At 43.3% G+C, this 23,081-nt stretch overlaps 3 protein-coding genes across 5 annotated transcripts in view; all 3 read right to left on the bottom strand.

The window, feature by feature from the left end:
- Positions 1-243: 243 nt before the first annotated feature.
- On the bottom strand, positions 244-4,300 carry LOC115058489 (butyrophilin subfamily 1 member A1-like). Its single transcript, XM_029525821.1, has 6 exons — positions 4,143-4,300; positions 2,428-2,778; positions 2,111-2,321; positions 1,950-2,014; positions 1,736-1,831; positions 244-1,563 (listed from the first exon to the last, which is right to left on the bottom strand). The coding sequence occupies exons 1-6, from the start codon at positions 4,186-4,188 to the stop codon at positions 1,034-1,036; spliced, it is 1,299 nt and encodes a 432-aa protein (XP_029381681.1). The 5' UTR covers positions 4,189-4,300; the 3' UTR covers positions 244-1,033.
- A 2,387-nt stretch (positions 4,301-6,687) lies between these two features.
- ankrd46b (ankyrin repeat domain 46b) lies at positions 6,688-10,386 on the bottom strand. Of its 2 annotated transcripts, none has more exons than XM_029526477.1 (4): positions 10,294-10,386; positions 8,741-9,083; positions 8,437-8,595; positions 6,688-7,156 (listed from the first exon to the last, which is right to left on the bottom strand). In XM_029526477.1, exons 2-4 carry the CDS (start codon positions 9,049-9,051, stop codon positions 6,940-6,942), a joined length of 687 nt encoding a protein of 228 aa, XP_029382337.1. In that variant the 5' UTR covers positions 9,052-9,083; positions 10,294-10,386; the 3' UTR covers positions 6,688-6,939. The 2 variants fall into 2 exon arrangements, with proteins under 2 accessions (XP_029382337.1, XP_029382338.1); XM_029526478.1 differs by lacking the exon at positions 10,294-10,386 and adding an exon at positions 9,342-9,379.
- Positions 10,387-11,095: 709 nt separating this feature from the next.
- The window catches only part of col4a6 (collagen, type IV, alpha 6), a 72,822-nt gene continuing 60,836 nt past the window's right edge, over positions 11,096-23,081 (bottom strand). Inside the window, exons 26-49 of one of the 2 annotated variants that reach the window (XM_029525830.1) lie at positions 20,500-20,571; positions 20,136-20,243; positions 19,819-20,037; positions 19,562-19,720; positions 19,154-19,162; positions 17,440-17,610; positions 17,225-17,368; positions 16,969-17,091; positions 16,662-16,843; positions 16,525-16,588; positions 16,361-16,435; positions 16,053-16,160; positions 15,872-15,979; positions 15,691-15,762; positions 15,432-15,551; positions 15,223-15,339; positions 14,978-15,139; positions 14,784-14,882; positions 14,517-14,669; positions 14,319-14,435; positions 13,822-14,013; positions 13,554-13,725; positions 13,356-13,470; positions 11,096-13,138 (exon numbers count right to left, since the gene is read on the bottom strand). In XM_029525830.1, the coding sequence (XP_029381690.1) occupies positions 12,878-13,138; positions 13,356-13,470; positions 13,554-13,725; positions 13,822-14,013; positions 14,319-14,435; positions 14,517-14,669; positions 14,784-14,882; positions 14,978-15,139; positions 15,223-15,339; positions 15,432-15,551; positions 15,691-15,762; positions 15,872-15,979; positions 16,053-16,160; positions 16,361-16,435; positions 16,525-16,588; positions 16,662-16,843; positions 16,969-17,091; positions 17,225-17,368; positions 17,440-17,610; positions 19,154-19,162; positions 19,562-19,720; positions 19,819-20,037; positions 20,136-20,243; positions 20,500-20,571 (3,122 nt within the window). In that variant the 3' untranslated portion in view covers positions 11,096-12,877. The remainder of the gene's footprint in view (positions 13,139-13,355; positions 13,471-13,553; positions 13,726-13,821; positions 14,014-14,318; positions 14,436-14,516; positions 14,670-14,783; positions 14,883-14,977; positions 15,140-15,222; positions 15,340-15,431; positions 15,552-15,690; positions 15,763-15,871; positions 15,980-16,052; positions 16,161-16,360; positions 16,436-16,524; positions 16,589-16,661; positions 16,844-16,968; positions 17,092-17,224; positions 17,369-17,439; positions 17,611-19,153; positions 19,163-19,561; positions 19,721-19,818; positions 20,038-20,135; positions 20,244-20,499; positions 20,572-23,081) is intronic. The other variant, XM_029525831.1, reaches the window with a different exon arrangement.

The following is a 23,081-nucleotide window of genomic DNA, read 5'->3' as shown; positions in this document are numbered from 1 at the left end:
AGTTTTAAAATCTGATCATATTTTAACTACAGATTTTATCTATTGTTCTTTGCTCAAATTTAAAATCATTCTACATTTTGATCTCTCTGTAAAGCACTTTGAATTGTGCGATACAAATAAACTTGCCTTGCCTTTAAAATGTCAGGAGAGACTTTAGCATGTCGACCACAGCTCACCATCGCTCACATGAAACTGACCAACGATTTATTTTGTTGTTCAGGTCCAATGACGAATGCAGACAGACGACAAGACGCCGAGTCAGCAGAAGGTCTTTCCGTTTAATCATCTTTAAGCAGAGCAAAGTTGCAGCGTACATTCGATGGAAACATGGTCAGGCAGGAAGATGCCTCTGAGGTTTCTGAACTTTTCCTTGCCACCATCTCTTGGAGGAATATGTCGGCTCTCTTTAAAACTACGCCAAGGGCCTCATGATTTGATGCTACATAAATAAATTTCATTCAACCCCAACAGTCTGAGTTTGACGGGTCAGATTGCTAAACCCCGGCCCCATTTCCTCCTGACTCCTCCTCCTCCTCCTGCTGTGAATGCATTTCATTGTCCTTGTAATGCGTTATCTCTTAGTGTCATGAAACCAACACACATTTTAGTAGAAAAGGGCCTCGATGGAGACGAGGCAGGCCAAAGTGATGTTTGTTCATTCATTCTTGTGCATCAGCAATACTTGCTGAATTTACATTTTCACATTCCAAACATGTTACATCATGCTGAGGGAAAGCGCTTCCTCTAAAATCATTTGACCTTCAATAACCTGTAGTCTGAGTCACAGTTTAGCTTTGGCTGCTTAAAAGGTCAAACAACTAGCCTTTTCAATGTTTCTTTCCCTGTTAAACTTTTAAAAACTATCTCTGATAAATGCCCTTCCCTGAGTCAGTCACATGTTTTCATTATACCTGAGCTCACTCACTGTTTCCCCCACAGTGTTTGTTCGTCTTACATTAAATTCAGGACACAAGAATGTTTCCTGGGTGTGGCACACTAAAGATTAAATTACAGCTTTAAAAAAAAAAAAATGCTATTGTTGTGGATCTGTCGGGGTCTCCATCAGCGGCTCAACGTCGTCACGTGACTCTGCGCGGACGCTGAAGCGGTTTGAGTCCTTGCTGCTTGTAGAGTATCTGCGTAGGATCTTGTTTGGAATATTTGGACGAGGCCTGCATTCGGACTGGCACCTCGGGAGATCTCCTGGAGCAGTTTGTTTCAAAGCCTTCTTCTTTGGGGACGTGGTAGTGTTCCGACCGATGCTGCTGGGTGATGATGTTAGATCTTGATCGCTGCCTTCAGATGGATTATTTACCATCAAAGGGTGTCCATGCTGGCAGACCACAGGAGACATCTGGGCTCTCAGTTGTTTCAGCTCTTCATTCTTCTGATTGATGATCGCCTCTTTATCCTGAAGAGTCGACTTCAGCCGATCGAGTTCCCTCTGATGTTCGGCGGCGACTTCGTCACGGCTGTCGGTCCTGTTTGGCGGGTTGTGATTTTCAGGCACTGTGTTTGTCGTACTTTGGTCGGGTGGCTGCTTGCGCTCTGGACAATTTATGCCTGAGCAGAAAAATTATGTTATCATTTCTGTTCTTCTGATAAACTCTTAAACAAAGCAACATAATTTAGGAATACGCATTTGGCTGCTGTTAAAATTGATACGCCCTCATTTTGAGGAGTTAAGGAAATAAAATTTAACTTCCATCACAGTGTTAAAGTGTGTCTGACTTACCCCAGCTGAAACATTTCCAAAAAAAGAAAACCAGCACACCAAAAAAGGCGACACCGAGGATGATCCAGGGGACAAGACAGGAACTGGTGTTGGTCGCTGAAAAACAAACAAACAAAAAGGACGTGAATACTGTGATGTTCAAATCATTTGAGTCTCCTTCTCTGACCACTTTTGGATTGAGTGAACCCGTCTGATTAATCTGGATTGTTTGTACCTGGTATCTCAACTTTTGTGTCCCTGGTCTGGTTGGTCTGAGGCTGGTTGACTCTGCAGGTGATCCTGTGACCAGAACACACCACATGGGTTTATGTAGCTTTGTGTCAATAAAAGAAATAAAACCCCTTTGTGACCTTGAGCTCTGAAGCTAAATAAAACCTTTCGGCAGCCCGTAGAGTTGCAGTGCTTTTGACGGTGAAGCAGCCGCTGGACTCTTGTTGCCTTTTTGGGTTTTCAGGTGAGACGTTGTTTCCTTCGTCATCAAGAAAGGCAATCTGAGGCTCCGGCATCCAACATTGGGCCTCACACTGTATGGTCACCTCATCTCCAGCAAGTGTGACCAACGAGAGCTTTGGCTCAGAGACAGTAACTATAAAAAAAAAAGAAAGAACAAGGTGAGGCCTTTAAATAATCTGATCTGTTAATGTCGGAAATGCGTCAGAAGTATTTGGGTAACTCTTTCTTAACGGACGTACAGACGAAAAGCTGTAGTGTTTTGATGACAACAGGTTTCCCAGGTTTCCCCTTGATAAGCCTGCACTGGTATGTTCCTTCATCGGAAGGCCGCACGTTGGAAATCCTCAGAGAGATGTTTCCGGTCTTCATCTCCTTCAGGAAGAGGTTTGTTCTGAATTGGAAGCCCTCGTCCTTCATGTCGAAGGTTTCACAACCTTCCCGGTAGACGAAGGCATATTGACCTTTGACCTTGTCACTGTCCTTTGTCCACTCTATCGTGTCGTCAGTGCGGCTGGTGATTTTGCAGGGAAGAATGGCGGTGTCGCCGGCGGCGGCCCAGATCTGCTCGGCCTCGCTGCCAGAAGTTCGTTCTAAGAATTGAAAAAGAGGAAGTATTTCCTACAGAGCTGTTTTTTCACGTTAAGTCTTCAGTAGAAACAGTAAATGAATATCATATCACGTTATTTTGATGAAGAATGGAAACATTTACAACACAAATCAGCCTGGGTGTGATCCCCAGAGGATGAACCCTCAGCATGTGTGGACTTCAACCATCGACACACTCAGTCCGGCATACAAGCACACACATCTTTGCATGAACTGTGTTCATGCATCAAAAGCTTTATAGCTTGTTTTTAAGTTTATTATCTGTAGGGAACACAGAGCAGGGTGAAAGTTTGTTGCTAGGAAGGTGATCACTGAGTCTGGTCCATTTTTTGTCGCACAAGTTTCTTCTTTTGTGACGTCTAGACATCCAGGAACACTAACACAACACCATGTGATGGCATTTCCCAAAAACACCTTCGACGTTCTGAAGAAATCTGGACTAACTGGAAGTCAACTCCAAAACATGCCGCTGTGTGAAGGTGGTCAGCTGACCGCACGTTATTATTGTCTGAGCTGCTGAATGATGAAATCTCAGGATTTACAGTTACTCACTGTGACGGAGGAATCGCTCCATTTAAGGATGCTGAATCAGCTCTAATGAGCCGGTGTCCGCAAAAGCTGGAGCATTTGTTATTTCCCAAATTCCTCTTTACACAAACTGAGAGTTTTATTGTCATTGGATCAGGTTACAGCTGCATCGGAACTACTGCCACTTCTGACTGAACGAATACGTTACAGGTCACAGTCAGACAGCTGCTGCACTACATCTGCACATGATCATGATCGTGGATGCCTTTGACTTTCCCACAATCTCTGCTTCTGTTCCTGAATACACGTTTCCACATTTGGTTTTTACTGAAAAGTGGATCTGCATCTGAAAAACCCAAACAGCTGCTGACAAAGACGACGCACACATTTCACTGTAAAGCACAGCACCAGTTCAGGAAACGTCCCCCACATCTCTTTGATATTTCAGATACACTTTGTAATTGCATCACCACGTTAGTTCACATTACCACGTTTTTCCTCCATTCCCAACAGACCGCACCCATCCGACACAAACCTGACAAACCTTTCTGTTTTTAATGAAGTTTATTTTGCACGGTGCTGTAGTTCTAACTTTTTAGTTTAAACAGTTACTGTGAGGAAAAATCAAAAGTTGTGAAACTCTGTGTTTCACTTCTTTGTATCGAAAGCCTCCACAGATAAAACATCAGAAAAACATCAACACACGCCTGCAGTTTTCTGTCTGTTGTGACGACCCATCCAACCGAGACAACTCAACAACAACAACGACAACAACGACAACGACAACAAAAACAACGCCAGTTTGTGCTCTCAGACATACCTGCACAGAAGAGGACGAAGCTTGTCAGCAGCAGACTTCGGAACATGTTGGAAATGGGCAAAAGTGAGCAAATGTGGAAGTCCGACTTGTGTTGTAAAACTCAGGTTGTGTTAATGATCTGCCTCTTTCAGGAGGAGGGACACAGCTGAGTTTAAAGCCCAGCCCTCCTTGAACCATATCAGGAAGTTAGTAACACACTGATTGGCTGTCAAATGATATGTATTCACAAGACGCTCTGACGTCTTCTGCTGAGGTGAAGGAGGACTGAGAAAGGGTGTGTCAGGGGAAAGTGTGTTGTGAGGTGATATTGCTTTTATTGCTTTTGTGGTTTGAGGTTTTTTCCTGAATAAGATTTGTTGCTGTTTCCTGCAGAACAATTGTGGCTTCAGAGGTGTATAATAAAAAGCAGGTTATGTGTAACTAAGTATTTTCACCCTCACACAAAGACAGCTGTTGGACAATCCAAGTCATTTATCTCACTAACTTTCTCCGGCCAAACATCACAGCACATTTTATGCGTAATGCTAAGTTTAGTTTTTTGTCTGATGTAGGCACTTGTGTCCTGGGGGGTGACCCCGGGTGACCTCAGCTCCTCAGCCTCTATCAGAGGTGGTGGTGGCGGCTCCGCAGAATTCAAATGTTCATCTCTTTTTTTAAATGAGATTTTATTTTGTTCGTGTACACATCGTCACTTTTTGAATGACTTCAATAAAAATGGTTAAACATTGTATGAAGTGTTCATCTAATCAGCGGGCTATTAAATGAGATGACGTTAAACCATTTTGTTAGGGGTTTTAATTAATATTTACTTTGTTTAATAGCTCAAGTCAATTTAAAAAAATAAAATGAAAGTCAAAGTGAGGTACAATCGTAGCCCACCAAAATATCCCTTACCTTTCTGAATGATGTCTTGATACTTCCCTTCTCTCCTGATGGACTGCACCTAAATGAAAATCTGATTTTATTTCCATCTATATTTATAACTGTAAGCTACAATCTTAAAAGTAAAATCAATGGAAGAGTACATCCAAACTTACGCTTTGACTCGGGTGGTAATTCTTTCTCCTGCAGCGGTTTACATTTACGGTGAAACCTCTCCATCGGCCTGCATTCAGACCTGGTCATGGTGACTCATGGTATCGGGGCTCCATTAATGATGGCTTTTTATAGAGGTTGTGCACGCGCTCAACTCAAAGTGAGCCAACTCAGATCAGCTGTTCTGGAAGTTGAAATATACATGACAACACACTTACTGACTCTCTGCCTTGGATGGTTTTGAAATGAACATTAGAAAATGTCTCTAATCTTAGAGAGTTAGTGAACCTGCAGAGAGACTTTAGGATCAGCTCCAGGCTGCTTCCTGTACAAAGAATCTCTGTGTTCTTTCTTTGATTTGTGAATTCCTGAAGTGGAATCAGGAAAGTATCATCTTAAGATTGCTTGGAAATGCATTGTTGGTGTTGAAGGAAAAATAAAGGACATAAATCTTCAGTTTAAACTTTTAAAAAACAGGCTGCAGGTGTCCAGCAGATTCACATATTTCCCACAGCAGGTTTGTTTTTAGTCACGATTGCTATATATGCATCTTCTGAATCATCATATAATATAATCCAAAGCTGCACGAACGTTTGTCATCATCACAGTTTCTAAAGCAAAGACTGAGATTTCAGTCTGAGTCCTATTTCTGTACGGTTTCTCTGATGTGATAATGGCAGATCTCCAGGAAATATTTCGAAATCCCAGCATTCATTCGTACATGTTTTATTTCCCACATTTAAATTTGCATTTAATTGAAAGGGGTTATTGTTCACAGATAATCAACAGTGAATAAAATCTACATGGTTTCCACAGACATTAAAGAATATACAACAAAAACATCCATCTGCTTCCACAGATCTTTGTTTTAGAAGCATCGTGGCTGTAGTGATAGTTGCAACAACACATCGGCGTGCTTCAGGTGGGAATGTCAAAAAAATTGGCTGTGGGATGTGAAGCGTTCTCTCTAAAGGCACCCAGTTTCTTATAGCAGGCAGACCGCCAGCGTGATGAATGCTTTCAGGAGTTTAAGACAGCAAGGGGCCGGTGCTGTATCTTAACAAAACATACAATATAAGAAATTATACTGACATTGATGGAGGATATATTTGATAAATAACACGACGAACAAACACAGAAAATGAAAGATAGAAAACATTGGCAATGTACAGCGTGTAACAGGGAACTGAAACGAGGGAATATCATCATATGCCTGCGCTGAACACAACAAGCATCAGCAAGTCGTCACATTTTTAAAAGCAGGTTTGAACTGTTGCTTTACAGATCCGAAGAGTTTTTGTCTTGTTAAACCAACAATAAAAAAAAAAAAGCAACACACATCTCAAGTTTATAAGTAGCATTGTTTGTGTGTTTGTTTTTTTAATAGATTAAGTGAAAGAGAAAGAATTATATGCTCCCACTTTTATCTGTTAAACTTAAAGGTGATATGTTGCGCAATTTTAAAACAGCGTGTTCTTAGATTTAGTCCTGGTACTTTTCCATTCTCACAAAGTCAAAGATACAACGTGCCTGTTTAAGCAGCTTTCTTCCCTTTTTTTTTTTTTTTTTAAATTGAACATGGCCTTTGTTGTGTTGGATCACTGCTTTTGAAAAATGCAGTTTCATGAAGAATCTAACAAAACAAAAGAGCTCGGGGCTGCGAATCAAAAACAAAAAAAAACCAAAACAAACAAACCAGAGTTTCTGTTGTGTACAAGCAAAATGGAGAGCAGAACTTCAACCCCGCCCCCATCTCCTCTGCTCAGTGCACCAGCTCCAGCTGGCTGGTGGAGAAGGGCAAGACTCCGCTGACGTAGTAGGCGATGCCGAGGGAGAGCAGGGCGATCACCACCAGCAGCAGCAGGACCCTCCAGAAGCCCAGGTCCTCCACAAACTCCTGCCAGGTGGTCCTGAAGCTGGACAGGACGCCCTCGCTGCTCTGCAGGTTGGGGTTGAGTAAGGAGTGACTCTCCATCGCACTGGGTGGGAGGAGGCGTTAACAGAACGCGCAAAAAGAAGAAATGAAAAGAAACTCCTCACCACAAAGGACTCTCAACACTTAATGAAAACTGTGTGTGGCAACATGTGATGTCTAAAACAACAGTGCCAGAAATCTGACAGGAAATAATAAGAGCAAAGCAGTTTCAGAACAAATGACACTTTTTCCCTTTTCCCATCATGCCACGATCTTCACTTACTGTACTGACCTTTAACAACTTCTGACACATGGTCAATATTACAGCAAGTGTGGACGACAGAAATACTGGAAGGCTGAGATGAAGACATCAAATCTGAAAATAGCATCCTGAACATAGATGCTAATATTCCCACATGTCTTTGCTCTTGAACACACCAACAGTCAAAGTGACAACAACTACAGTCTGATTTAACACCTACAAAGTCATCTTCTGAATTAGCCTACATGCTATTAGGGTAAAGATTTCTCTGAAAGGTGTCAGGTCTGGATTTGAAGACTGTTTACATTGCGATGTCACCTGAGAGGAAAACTGGTTTCAAGGTGCTGCTCTTTAAATGAGTGTCAATCAACGTCAACCATCCTGTTTTAGTCGTAGCGTCCCTTGTCACACTTGTCACCTGCTTTGTCATAATCCTTAAGGATACAGTTTGAGCTGTGTTTCGATCATGTGATTCCACTTTCTACACAGCTTTAGGGCTTGTTAAGTAGCTCAGACTACTTTGCTTACCCTAGAGACCACATGTTGTTACTTGTTGGCCACAGTCACTCAACTGTGGGCAAGTTCTTCCTCTTCAATCAACCAAATCTCAATAATGACACAACCCGCAGATTTCAGTTATCTCTGAACTCAATCACTAACAAGCCCCCCCCCAGCTCTCGTCTGTAAATCCAGATAAATAAGCTTTTTTAAGTGGCCTGATAAAACCTGATAAAATTCACACATATGCCTCAAAGCCTAAGACCAATGAAGTTGTATCTCCCAGCTTTGATTCAACACAACTGAACCCGTGGTGAATATATAACTCCTGTTTACAGGATTGTCAGACAAAGACAAAATAGCCATATCAACATTTTCAACATTGTCAGACTGTTTTGAAAACGAATGGGATTGATTAGATGAGCTGGAGTGTGCGGTGAGAGGAATCCCTTTCACAAGCAGAACTTAAGTGTGACAAGCATATCAGAGAAACATACTTTGTTCTCAGTGAAAAGAAGTTGGGTTTTCTCCCCACTTTTTTTTTTTTTTTTTTTACATGCAAGTATGAAGACGCAGCTGCTTACCTCTCACTGTCTGCCATTTGCATGGTCTCCAGTTTGGAGTGGGGCCCTCTGTTAAAGCCCTTCACTTCCTGCTCCTCCAGCCCCTCCAGCAGACGAATGGCATCCTTGTTAACGCCACGTCTCTTTGCCAGCACCAGGGGAGTTGAGCCGTTGTGGTTACTGTCATGGGGGAAAATTGACAGACAGAAGGAAGTCAGACTCCTGGAGGAAGGAAATATTAAAGGTCCCACAACACTGCGGTGAATGTATGCAGCGGGGACCATCAAAAAAAAAAAAAAAGTAGATCAGTAAATCAGAGCATTACCAGATATCAATCTTCAGCCCATTAGACACCAAGAACTGTATCGTATCCACGTGCCCACACAGATGCAGAGCTGTATTTCCTTGGTAATCCGTGGCCAACAGGTCGGCCCCGAACTTGTGCAGGAGGCGGCATATGTCCACGTTTCCGCGGGCTGCAGCTAAGTGGAGGCCTGTGCGACCCCGGTTGTCGCGGATGTTGGGGTCACATCCCGTCTCCAGGAGCCTCTTGGCGAAGGGCAGGTCTCCATCGATGCAGGCCTGCAGCAGAGGCACGTTTGTCTGCGACGAGTCGTTGATGAAGACATAGGACATGTCCGAGTGGGTGTCAGAAAATTCCAGCGTACCTGCAGAGAAGAACATATGACACCGCTGAGATTAAAGATTGAGAGGGTTTTCTGTTTTCCTTCTGCCGTATAAAGATTAGTTCAGATTAGGAAATCAACCAAAACAAACTTGGTAGGCTGTGGTAGGACTGACTGGTACACAAAACTAGCACATTTCGCCATCTAGTGGTTATTTAGGTTCTGGAACAACTCCACATCAACACAAACACTCGCACCATTGATTTAAGGTGATGCCAGGCAGTAAAACGAATCACCTACAATGTGCAAAATGTCGATTTGCTCCACAAGACTCCGTAATGGCCGACTGCTGCCAAAATGGCGAAGCAGTGTTTAAAAATGCTGCCTAACCTGCCACACCAGGGCTTTCAGTTTCATCCATGGTACAAAAAAAAAAAAAAGAGGTCAAGCCAGGTCAAACAGAAGCACAGCGTCATCCAACAGCTCATTCATTCATTACATGTTTAATCTTTAACTCTGGAGATAATATCCGAGATTAAAACACACAATAAAAAAACTAATCAAAGCTTCACCAGGTTACCGCTGAACACACAACAACAACCTTTAAGTCAACTGTCCTGATTTGTGCCTTCCTGAATTCACCCCACGGTGTCATTTACATTTAGAATTCAGTGTGCAAATAACGATTAAATACTATTTATGGCCTTTAAAATCTAACACAACAATTTTACATGTTTTATTATTTATCATTGTACATTCATATATTAAATAATTCGCATTAGAGCAAAAGCTCTAATCTCTGCAAAGGAAAGCTCCTAAAAATTCCGTTATCATGGGACAAAGATTCAAAACCTACTTGCAGTGACTCATTTTAGGTGAATATTTCTGTACATTTTTATTTTTGTGCAGCAAAGAAGCAGATTACAGTGAGCAGTAGCCTGCTACTAGCTAGCTATAGCATCGACCCAAATTGATTAAAATGGCAATGAATTATAATTTTAACTATCTACATGAAGATGACTAACAGTGACGAGATTTAGAGGGCGAAACATGATTCTTATTAAAATAAAACATCAGCTTTTTCTGTTAGCCGAGGAAAGCTAAGAGGCTAGCGGAGCTAATGTTAGCTCGGAAGCTAACGTTCAAAACCCGAACGAAACGGATTAAAACGCGATTTGACAACTTCGGCAGCAAACGAGTGCGTTTGGTATTAATTAAGTCTTCTCTGTCGCCCATCCACTTCAGTGCTCACCTGTTGATAAGAGCCAAACCAGCAGGAAAAAAACAAAACTCGCTTTCCTCGGAGCTAACGTCGCTAGCCGTGCTGTTGTTGTTGTTGTCGTTGTGTTCCTCTACTTCCGGTTAGCGCCGCTTCAATTGTCGCCACCTAGCGTTGGGGAGTATTAAAAAAAAACATAAAAAAAACCCAACTATCTTAAAAGTATTCTTAAATTCACCAAATTAACTAATACATATTTATATTTGTGGAGAATTCTGATCTAAATAAAGCTGACTGGACACCTCGTTATTTATTTTAAGGCTAATTTAAATCGCTGTGTTTCTAAATTAATAAAACTTTCATATAATTTCTTTTATGAAATTGAACAATGAGAGAAAGAATAATAACAGTTAAAAACCCCAAAATGTTTCTACGTTTTGGGGTTATTTTGATTTGGAAGCTGATTAGTTTGACTTTACTTAAAAAATACTACACAGATCTATAGCTAACCAAAAGAAAGTCCAAATTCTAGATGAGCATTATTATTATCTCTTACCGGCCTGTTTTCTCCCCTCCTTTTGATTCTTAAATGCTGTAACAGCTTTTTGGAAAGTCTGATTTTATCAAATTAATACGGCCAGAAACGTTATCTTCACACCGACTGCACCACATCAAAGAGCTACATGTGAAGCGATTTAAAATACAGCTTGGACTTATTTTATATTCTGCACACCGAGCTGAGACATCACATAGAATAGTCATCTGGCGTTTCTCTATTAAATCTTAAACTTTATTTCAAAGTGTGAGCACAGAAATACACAACAGTAACAGACATGTATGTGACCTTTTATTTCCCATTAAAGATCCTCTTTGAGGAAAAACTGCATTTTTTTTCTGTCACTCCAGCCACATTCAGTAATTTGCTTTTGGATGTGAACATGGGGAAAAGACCAATCAGATAATAAAATCTATTGTTAAGTCTGTTAAACCATTAGCTGTGAATATACTTTTTCATATAAAAACATCCTTAAGGCATTTTTTTTTATCTCCATATTATTTAATGTACACATCATCATCTCCCCGTTCCCTCCCAACCCAGTAAATAAAACCAAGGGATAAGTAAAATAATTACATTCTAGATTACAAAACAACAAATGCAGACCAAAAAACAAAGCAAAAAAAAAAAAAAAAGAGAGGAAAATAAAAGAAAAACTAAAACGTGACATTTGAATAAAATCAGGGCTACCAGCAGAGAGATAGACACAGTGGTCATAGTGGTTAAAAGTCAACCTGTAGCCTTCACTGTCCAAACATAATAATCACCAGAGAAGAACACTCGTTTTAGATTTTCAATTTACAATGCAAACCCAAGTCAACGTAAAAATACATTCTTTTTTTTTTTTTTTAAAAAAAGAAAGACGTAATTTCTTCCTGTTTATTATCTGAAGACAGTGAAAAGATACAGACAGTATTAAAAGAGAGAAGAAAAGAGAAAGAAAGAAAAATAAAATCAGGAGCAGGACCTTTGTTCTAACACACTTTGCTGGGAAATACAGGAAGCATTACTATGTACAGCAATAATTAACAATCAGAGTGTGTTTGGTTTCCTGTTGTAGATTTATTGATATTTAAAAACACTTGTTTGGTCACAATATAATGAAGGATAGTGAAAATGGAGATAAGTGTATGTGCCCCCTTTTATTATTTGACTTGTTTATTGTTCTAACCCACATGAGATCATCAGTGCAATATAAATGAATGGGTGGTCTCGTTCTGGTATTAGCTGTTGCAGAGGTCCTGGTTTGGCGGTTTTGAGGAAGTGTTTATTGTGTGCGTCGCTTTGGAACACCAGAGTCACGCTGTGAAATGTGCAGAGATCACAGTGTTTTATAAAATACACTTATGGTTTAGTCTTACAGTCAAATGTGTTGTCAGCTTTTAAAATGTAATGCAATCTGTAAAGTAACAGCACCTACATTGGTTGTAGCCGGCGGTGAATACAAAAAGATCCAACATTTTGTAGCGGCCATTTCTGGCGGTAAAAATATGTGTGTTTTTTTATAGCATCTACTTCAGTTAAACCAGCTCAGAAACCGACCGTTAAGACTTTTGATTCCACCAAAATCAGACTTGACTCTCTGACCTGACTTATCTGGAGCAGATGTCCACCCTGATGTTTGAGCGGGGCAGTGCTTTCCAAAGGGGTGGCACGCTCCGAGGTAGCCGAGAATGATTCTCGCCAAAACCATAACGAGAAAAACAGACACAAAATAAACGACAAAAAGAATATGAACAATAGCACCATTGTCAGTGATAATCAAGGGAAGAAGCCTTCTCTTCCCATTTCTTGCCTCCAACACCTCCTCCTCTTTTTTTTTTTTTTAATAAGATTTTTTTTTCCTAAATGGGGTAAAACAAACAAACACTTTGAAAACAAGCAGCCGTTGCTCGACTCGGTTGTGAAACCATCAGTGAAGCAGCAGAGGGGTTCATTTTCAGTCAGTCACATGTTCCTGCTTTCCAACCATCTCATCCTCCTTTTTTCCCTCGAAGTGATATTACATCACCTTCTGATGTTTCCCCCCTCCGTTCCTCCTCCATCCTTCACCTCCTGCTACTACAGGATCTTGCTGCAGACTTGGCAGCGGCTGACTTTGGAGCGCTCCTGGCCTCCCTTCAGGGTTTCCTGCGCCGGTGAGAACAGGAACTCCTGGCTGGGCTCCACGGTGGTCAGCCAGAAGCTGTATTTGTTGGCAAAGTAGTGGCAGGTGCCCTTGGCACCGTTGCACTCGATGAATGGCGTCGCACGGAAATCCTCCAGACAGGAGCCGGGAGACACCAAGGACTGACCGCCACCTTCAGCGCCGGCTGCTGTGTGCTGTGGTGGAGAAAAAGCCAATGACAGATGAAAAACCCCGCAAGATTGAAATACGAGTCTCTGCAGCACCCAAAAACCTGAATGTCTCAGATTAGAGTAACGTCAGATTTGTTGAATATGATTAGCTGCTTTGTGGACAATCTGACCTGGCTGATGTTGCCAGCTGGTAATTATTTGCATTTTACAGACGAAATAACTTAATGAAAACATCTACTACCATCAGGAAGGAGTATCCGATCCAGAGACTCCTCCAGCCGGGGGGGCAGTTGGGGATGTTCATGTCCTGACTGTGCATCGCCACGGCCTGAGACGGAGCCTCACAAACCGAACATCTGGACGAGACAGAAAGCAAACACTTATGAAAAAAAAAAGAGAAAAAAAAAAGAGCCGAGCCGGCCTGGACCGAGATCTTTACCTGCTGATGTAAGGCTGGATCTGCTGCTCAGCCACAGGCATCATGGGGATGGGTGCGGTCGTGGACAGCCAGTAGGATTTGTCGTTGCGGCTGGCGTAGTAGCAGACCTCGTTGGGGGAGCAGTAGAGGAAGGGAATGGTGCTGAACCGGGGGAGGCAAGAACCAGGTTGGCCTGGAGAGACGGAGAGTATCTCCGCATATTAGGCGTGTTCAACCGGTTACAATGTAACTCCTGAAACTTTCATCAAAAGGAAGTTCATTTCCGTACCAAGATCCTGATTGTGCGCCTTCTCTTGTCCCTCCACATACAGCAGGCTGTATCCGTCCCACAGTTTGGCCATTCCCTGAGGACACATGGGAACCTGGGAGTTCTGGCTGTGTTTCACCAAAGTGTAGCCGATGCTGAAGCTGCGGCCGACGCCGCCGGGAATTCCAGGAAGGCCGACTGTTCCAGGAGAACCTGAGTAGGAGGAGCGAGAAAAAGTTTGGGACAGATGCTAGAACCCGGAGGAGGCTTGAAATTGTCTTTTGATGGCGTTCGTGTTAAGATAGTTCAGGTACTTAAGTATTTTCTGTGGGTTTCTGTCCCCAATTTGAAACGGCCACGCCATGCGTTTTTTTAATACTCGAAATTTTATAGAAATTACACTTACTGTTGGATAATTCTTTTCCTAATTAAATGGTATTATTTATTATTATTGTATTGAAATGCTGACCTTTACAGTCTTTTTAGGCTTGTTGAGGTAAAACACACACAGAACTGACCTTGCTCTCCAGTGGGTCCGGGGAAACCAGGGGGTCCAGCATCACCAGTAGGTCCAGACAAACCAGGAGAGCCAGTCCTGCCCAGTTTACCCAAAGAGCCAGGAGGACCTTTGGGACCTGTAGCAGCGGAGGAGTTTTTCAATCAGGAGCATGCATATTTTCAGCATATACACAGAACTGGACTAGTTCTTCACTCACCGGGGCGTCCAGGGTTTCCAGGTCGGCCGGACTCTCCGCCATCCCCAGGGCCCCCGTTGTCACCCGGGTAACCAACTTCTCCAGGAGGTCGTGTGTAGTCACCAGGCGGAACAGGCAGCATGATTCCAGGGATACCCTTCCGACCGGGACGTCCTGGGCAGAAGGGCAGCAGAGGAGGACAAGGTTAGAGAAAGTTCATAAACAAATTCAACTTCCTGTTCCACCTAAAGGTGCTTACTACTCGTAGGAAGACCAAAGTCCACCTACCTTGTAATCCCTTGGGTCCTTTGTTTCCATAGTAACCAGGATCACCGGTGAAACCCTTCAGACCAGCACCTCCGCTGAAACCAGTCTCACCACGAGAGCCTGAAAAGCAAAAACACAATGTTACACTTGGCTATAGAGATACGTTTCAGAAACAAACAGGAACCCAAAGTGTGTTTTTGGTTCTTCCACTTCACCTTTAGCGCCAGGGAAGCCGTTGCTTCCTGGGCCTCCAGGGAACCCTGGTTCTCCTTTCCTTCCTGGGGAGCCAGGGAAGCCTGGGAGTCCAGAATCACCTCTGTCTCCTTGGGCCGTCCCGGGGCCAGGTGGTCCAGGTGGGCCTGGGGGACCTTGGAAACCTGAATGAGAAAGCAGATAAGAGTAAGAAGGAAGGGGGAGCAGAGAGGAAAGGAAAGCTCATGAACTCGAAAGATGTATTTACCATATTCTCCATCCAGACCAGGGAGGCCAGGATCTCCCAGAGGTCCGGGAACATTTGACCCGACGGTCTCACCAGGAAGTCCAGGCCGGCCGGGGAATCCTGTGAGTCCAGGTGCACCTGACATACGACAGCAAAAGAAGAAAGCAGCGATTTTAATGTTGTATGTCTTCATCCATATTCAACAAAGACGTCCTTGAAGTCCATCTCACCTGACTGTCCTCTCTCTCCCTTTGCTCCAGAGTATCCTGGAGATCCTGGATAGGAGATGCCTCTCTCTCCCTTCTGCCCTGGAATTCCTGGGGTGCCTGGACGTCCTCCTAGACTTCCTCCTGGACACCAAAGCAACAAAATGTTTATCTCCAACATCGGCATGTGAATAAGAGTTTCATTTTGGTCAATTACTTTCATTTTAAGACAATAATAATAATAATAATAATAAAAAAAACAACTTTATAATGAGGTCCTTGCCTGGGTTTCCAGATAGACCTTTAGGTCCACCAAGACCATTGAGCCCATCCAAACCAGGAGATCCAGGCAAACCTACAAAAACAACACAAAAAGTGGATTTGTCCGAAACCTCTTTATTATAGTGTTACCTGGTCTTATTTTGAAGGAAAAAGTCAAAATGGATTTGACGTTTCTGTGTCACCTTTGGCTCCAGGTCCTCCAGGACCACCAGGGAAACCAGGACTCCCATCGGATCCTCTTCTCCCTGGGAAGCCGAATGCACCCTTTGGTCCGGGGAAACCAGGGGAACCTTCAAAGAGATAAATGTTACTATCATCTTACTGACGCACTTTTTCAGGCTGAAAGTTGCTTTGGTCCCTCACCCATTATTCCGGTCCGCCCCGGTTCACCAGGAGCTCCCTTTGCTCCAGGGAATCCCGAACTTCCTGAAAAGCCGCTGTCACCAGGGTTGCCATCAAGACCCCGACCACCTGATGAGAGATAACCAAAGAAATCTGTAACAGATCCTGAGGTATATTCCTCACCGCAGTCTGGAGATCACCAAATATTCATGTATATTTACTACTTTTAAAACCTGGTAAAACAGAAACAAACAGGAAAGCGAGAAGAACAAAGGAAAAACCAGATCCACATCGACCTGTACAACAAAAAGACTTAAACTGCTTCTCACCTGGGAAGCCTGGATCTCCTGGCTGGCCTTTAGCTCCTGGTGCTCCAGGATAACTGTAGGAATCTCCGGGTATTCCTAAACAACAAGCCAATGATTGATATCAGAGCGTCTATAAACAGGGATGCAGTTGTGAGCTGATTTCTCTGCCTGATCTTTGGACTCACCTTTGGTACCAGGCCGGCCAGGTTCTCCAGGATTTCCAGGTAAACCTGGTGCACCATCATCACCCTGAAAGAAGCCGTCAGACGTTGACCGCCTGGAACTTGTTGATGAATTCTATATCTGTGTGTATTTGTCTTACCCTTGATCCAGTTACGCCGGGGAATCCCACAATTCCACCCTCTCCCTTTGGACCAGGGAAACCCGGAAGTCCTGGAGATCCCGGAAACCCGGGCTGTCCCGGCTGTCCTTTACTCTGATCAGCAAAACCAGGAAGTCCAGGCAGACCCTGACGACCAGGCAGACCTGGGAAACCCTTGTCACCTGAAATCAGATTGGAAGTGGAAAGGTTTGACAAGTGCAACATGGAAGGAAGTCATTGAAACGCAGGGAAACCAAGGATGCTGTCCAGGATGGTTTTATGTATTCAGGGCAGAGGCTCATTTTACCTCTGGGTCCGGGAAAGCCAGGAATGCCACTGCCTCCGGGGTTTCCAGGGTCTCCTTTCTCCAAACCTCGTGATGGAATGGGAGGAGCAGGCAAGCCGGGAGAACCAGGGAATCCTCGTTCCCCTGACAAAAAAAAAACAAAAAAACAAAAACAAAAAACCAAAAAAAAAAAAAAAACAAAAACAAAAAACTGATTTTAGTGCGACTCCGAGGCTGCAGAGGACTTTAACACTCCTTCCTGGAGCTGATGTGTTACCTTTTGATCCAGGGTATCCCGATCCACCAGGGATTCCATTTCTCCCAGGGCCTCCAGAGAGCCCTTTTCCTCCAGGAAATCCTGAAGATCCAGGACGTCCCGGAAGTCCGGGGAAACCCATCAGTCCGGGGAAACCTCTCTCTCCTGTGGAAAGACATAGAAGCCAAATATGAGTGCTGCTCATTAAAGTTAGGAACCTTTCAGCTCCAGCTTACCCTTTGCTCCTGGTGTTCCTGGGACCCCGTCTCTAATTCCTGGTCCTGGAGGTCCGATGGGTCCTCTTGGCCCTGGTGACCCAGGGGTGCCGGGCAGTCCTGGGGTTCCCTTCATTCCAGCCGGCCCTGGGAACCCTGGGTCTCCTCTGTCTCCCTTCCGACCGGGGAAACCTGTTGGAGGACGGATGGTGACGCGACAGGTGGGAAGAGTTTTAGTTTTAAATGAAAACAATAATTTACACATGACTCTAAAAAGAATATTAACATTAAAACACAACAGTAGAAAAATAAATGTCAGTCATTTGGTTTCTGTCATATTAATATTGGGTAACAAAAATAAACTTACCTTTCTTTTTTATTAAAAATTAACTTACCTTCATTAAGTTTATCAATAAGTATTAAATCAATACACAATCACAATTGTTTAAGCTTATTATACACACCAGCACATGGACACAACTGCAAAAAGCAGACAACAATGTAAATATACACGTCCCATTACATTGTTTATGACCTTGGTTAGGATGTAATTGCACTGAGATTGAACATATACAAGCATGACGTAGCTGATTTCAGATCGATTCGGAGGGATTTTGAATGTTTGCTGGATCAAACCTGTAATTATGTTCAATTTCATGAGGACAAAAAAGCTCAAGTGCAATTTCAAACTAAATTAGTGAGGATCTACTGCCTAAAGTCGGTTTGTTTGACGGGATTGCGAACTAATCACTACGAGTCTACATTCTTAAAAAGAAAAGCCCGTTTTCAACACATCTGGTCTTTTCATTTCACTAATTTGTCACAAATCTGGGACGAGACGGGGATGTGCTGAAAATAAAAAGCCCTTTTAAGAGTGTAGAAAAAGCCTCTAGTCTCGATGCAGGAGCAGCAATGTTAAACAAAGCTTGCACCAAAAAAAAAAAAAAAAAAAAACAACAACAAAAAAACCATGTGTTGTCACACAAACTTATTACAATAAATACATTATACACATCCGGCAGAGATTAAAGATGAGAGTGTAATCGGACTGGAAGGGTTAGTTCTGGCTGCAAAAACAAACATTGGTAGTCATGTTTCCCAAGAAAATGTTTTGTTTCTGAGTCTAAAATGTCCATCGTAAGCCAAAGTTGGGCCAAAGTTTGAGTGGGGTGTGATAACACACTACATCAGTGATATGATGCATATAAAGGAAGGTGTGACCTAGTTTTTTTTTTAACCAGAAGTAACCACATCAACCTCAATCAGATTTTTAATTCAAGAAGCTTTGAAACTAGTGATTGAAATCATAAACTCCTGAGCAAAAGTTTTTACTGGGCTAGTAAGGGACGTTATCCCATAGATTTCAATAAAACCTCAGCTCTAAAGTGAATTAAAAGGAGCAAACCTTTTATGACTAACCTCTAAGGTGCCTCTAAGGGAGGGAAAAATATGATCATCGTGATTATTTGATTCCAGGAAAATTCTGAATTATTCCATGTATTTCTATCCGATTCCTTCTCCTGTTTCACACCCCAGCATTGACTCCCAAGATTGATTGAATTACAGAGCCGGACATTTGTTTTGCTGCACAGATGAAGAGTCGGCAGACACTTTGAAGGAGGCAGCGCTTAAAGCGTTTGGTCTTATGCGTGAAGAGCGGGAGGACGGAGGGATGGAAGCAAAGGATGGAGCAAATGGCAGAAGGGATGGATGGATGGGGGAGAGAATATCTCACCTTGGCAGCCTATAACGAATGACCCAACACCAAAAACAAAACAAAACAAAAACAAAAAGATGGAGAGGTGAGAGGATGGAGAAGATGATGATGATGATGATGAGGATGATGATGAGGATGGTGGTGGGGTTGTGTAGGAAGGAGGAGGAAACAGGACAAGAAGACAAGAAGGAGAAAAATAGAAAGAAAAAAAGACAGGGATGAACCAACGCTGGTAAAAAGTGAAGGACTAAGTGGTGAAAGACATCAGTGATGGCTGGACTGGATCACATTATTTATAAATAAAGCTACAAACAACACGTGACCTGTCAAATATAGAAAATGAATTCCACATTTTTATAAAATCCTACAAAGCTCAGCAGAAGTCTGGTCAGCCACGACGGGCGGTTGCTGAATCTTTCCCCTCACCTGGCGATCCGCTCAGCCCTTTGGCGCCGGGAGCTCCAGGTCGACCGGGAATGCCGCCGGTTGGGTCGCCAGGAGGTCCAGGCAGGCCGGGGAAACCAGGGAGACCGTCAACGCCGCGCTCTCCCTTCCGTCCAGGAACACCAGAACGTGCGTCAAAACCTGAGAGACGGAAAACGCCGACGTAAATAAGATGGACAAAATAATAGAGGGGCCTTACTGATGATTTAAAAGTGGGAGTCCTTCTGTTCCAGACGCACCAGGTGATCCGGGTCCTCCTGATGTTCCTGGTTGCCCTTTGTCTCCAGGGAGTCCCGGTAAGCCGTTCTGCCCCGGAGGACCAGGTGTGGCTCCCAGGACCTCTCCAGGCTGGCCTTTGGCTCCAGGACGCCCTGGAACACCATCCTTCCCCTTGCTGCCATCAAAACCCTGACCTGGGATACCCGGAACTCCAGAATCCCCTCTGGGTCCAGGGAAACCTAAAGAGAGAGGGGTACCGCACCGTCGCTCCACTTTGGGTTTTTTTCCAACATAATGGCAGCCGGGATTCGCGTGGTACCGAACCACAGCAGTTTACCTTGTGGTCCAGGTTGACCTCCAGAACCAGGATCTCCTCTCTCTCCTTTGGCGCCATCAAATCCTGGACGTCCTGGCCCTCCTGGCATACCTGGCTGACCTTTAGAGCCTGGCAGGTGCAGACAGGTACGACTTTAATTCATTCATTCATTCAGAAAAAGCAGATTAATATCAGATTTGATTTGAATCTGCAAGTGAATCAATAAAATCAATATTATAATTCTATATATTTATAATATATTTCGTGTCCTTCACGCTGTTTTTAAAGCACTGAAATAAATGCAGAATGAAACACAGAGCGGTTGCATTTGACTTCAAAATGATCAAATATAAAGTCAACAACAACAACAACAAAATAAGATTACCTGGTCGTCCAGGTAGTCCAGGTATTCCGGGGTTACCGGGGTCTCCAGGTATGGTGCAAGGTAGCACTTGGCCTGGCAGCAGTCACATACAGGTTAGCAAACACACTTTGTGCACACTAACGAACACATATGTGGACACACAAATGTACATTACTGCATGTAGGTGTTTGAAAAATAAATAAAAAATAAATAAAAAATCTGAAACATGCAGGCCATAAACATCAGCGCTAACCTCAAATCTGCTACATGTTTATGTTGTTAAACACAAAAATACATTTACTATGAATAATAATAATAATAATAATAATTAAAAATGTCTTCCAAATTGTTGATTGTCTGTCGCCTCCATTCATGCCACTACAGTTTTCAAAGTAAAAGCTTTCTACTCAGGTTAATCTTGAGTCCGATCATGAGAATTATTGTGTGTTGAATGTGGTTAGTAATAAATTTCTCATATTAAAGGGCGGCTCCAAAATTAGGACGTTATAAAGTCAGTGTGGATTCTGAGTTTGGGGATCAGTGCCATTATTTCCCGCCCTCCTTCCCTCTCCGACCCCTCACTGGTTAAAAGCACTTAGCAGAGGCAGGGCTTGAAAACATGCGCTAGGTTTCAGCAGCTTTGATTGGAGGAAGAGGAGAGTACGAACAACCGCAGCTGTCCAATGATTGGAGAGGAATGTGGTGCATGTTTCAAGGATGTGGCCTCACGCTTGGCCCCCAAAAAAAAAACAAAAAACAAAAACCCAAAACCCGTCCATCAATCATCCACTGGCTCCGCCCAGATGGAGTCCCTGAGCCTCAGGGAGCGAGACGCTTCCATCGGCTCCGCCATGAACAGATGATTGACGGGAAGCCGGCTGGTTTCAGAAGGAAACAAAGACTACATTTCCCAGAATGACTTGCTATAATGGTCTTATATGTTGGGACCACCTACACCAAAAGATAAAGTGAGATTTAATTCTAAATCACATCTAGGTTCAATATTCATAATGTGGAAATCCAACTTTCAAACTAAAAAACATCCACATTTTTACTCAATCGCTCAAAAAATGGTGAGCCAATCAGATTGGAAGATTGGGGAGATTTTTTTTTTTTTTTTTTTGCTTCTTACCTACAAATTATATTTTCTTATGAATATAAGCACTTCAAAACAAGAGAAGTCTGAAACATTAAAAAAAAAATTATATTGGAGGAGAAACCATCACATTTTTTGAATCCTCCAGACGTGTTGTTATTGAAATAACTTCCTGGTCTCTCCAGTGTGAGTTATTCTTTCTGCTAATCATTCAGCTTTTACTCGAGGGGGGGAGCTGAAGGATCCACCAACGGCCGGACTGCCTAAAACTGAAGCTACCCTTCCTGTCCCGGGATCATTACCCTGCTGGCTGGTGGATGAAAAAGTTAGTTACCCACCCGTTCCCTCTCCGACGTCATTAACCCCTCCACAGCTGTTTTCACCTGGATAGATAAACATGCACAAGGAAGGTCAGACAGATGGAGGGATGGGAGAGAGAGAGAGAGAGAGAGAGAGAGAGAGAGAGAGAGGAGAGGGAGAGAGAGAGAGAGAGAGAGAGGAGAGAGAGAGAGAGAGAGAGAGAGAGGAGGAGAGGGAGAGGGAGAGAGAGAGAGAGACAGAGAGAGAGAGAGAGAGAGAGAGGGAGAGAGAGACAGAGGTAGAAGATGGCAGCATACAAAGCCAGTCAGGGTCATTTGCATGCGCCAATAAAGCAATTAAATTGTTTTTCATCAGATCATCAGCAAATCAGTTCAATTGAGGGCTCATTCAGTTAAGGCAAAGGCATATTTAAATGCTTCCATGTAAAAGTGCTTAAAGGCAGATTATTTCCCTCGACGGGAGGAGAGAGAGAGAGAGAGGAGATGTTACCAAAACCGACTCTCTCTTCCTTTCTCTCTCTCTCTTGGCGCCCGCGAGCGACAATAACCTTCATATGAAAAGCAAAACAGCAAAATGAATCATTGAGCACAAGCGTCGTAGTGCGAGAGCACACACGGTCATACTGAGGATGAGCGGCCAGCTGCGCCATTTAGTCTCAGAGATCGGAGAACAACTTCCTTTAAACTTTCAGGACCAGATGAAATTGAACCAAAAGCTCCCAACCTTCTGGACGTTCAACCCCTTCGTTGGTTTACATCTTGTGAACGCTTTTTGGGATGTTGGGAGTCAACGCATATAAATGATGTGTGCAGATTCCAGTAGGCTGGAGGTGAAAAAGCAGACTTGGTGGAATTAATAATTTAAGATCCTCTCAGCTTCTCTGAGACTAAAGAAACACAGTAGCTGTTGCACAATCAGCATAAAAAAAAAAAAAAATCTGGTCCATGTGCGCCAATCAGTCATCTAACAAAGCAGTCGATGGATTATAGATTATTGGCTGCAGAAGAGGTGTGTAAGCACATTAATGGAGACCATTAATCATGAAGTTAACAGTGTGCCGCCGCAGCCGAGGCATGAAGGGCAGGAAGCTGCTTTGGTAGAGAGAATCTAACAAGCACCGCGTCGTCCCGTCAGGTGCTGCAGAGCTGGACTGCTACAGCGAGGCAGATGAACCGGGATCTGACTG

This window comes from Echeneis naucrates, chromosome 18, assembly GCF_900963305.1.
Source record: "Echeneis naucrates chromosome 18, fEcheNa1.1, whole genome shotgun sequence".
NCBI lineage: Eukaryota > Metazoa > Chordata > Actinopteri > Carangiformes > Echeneidae > Echeneis > Echeneis naucrates.
Note: the sequence above shows the minus strand (reverse complement) of the source record. Positions and strands in the feature narration are given on the sequence as shown.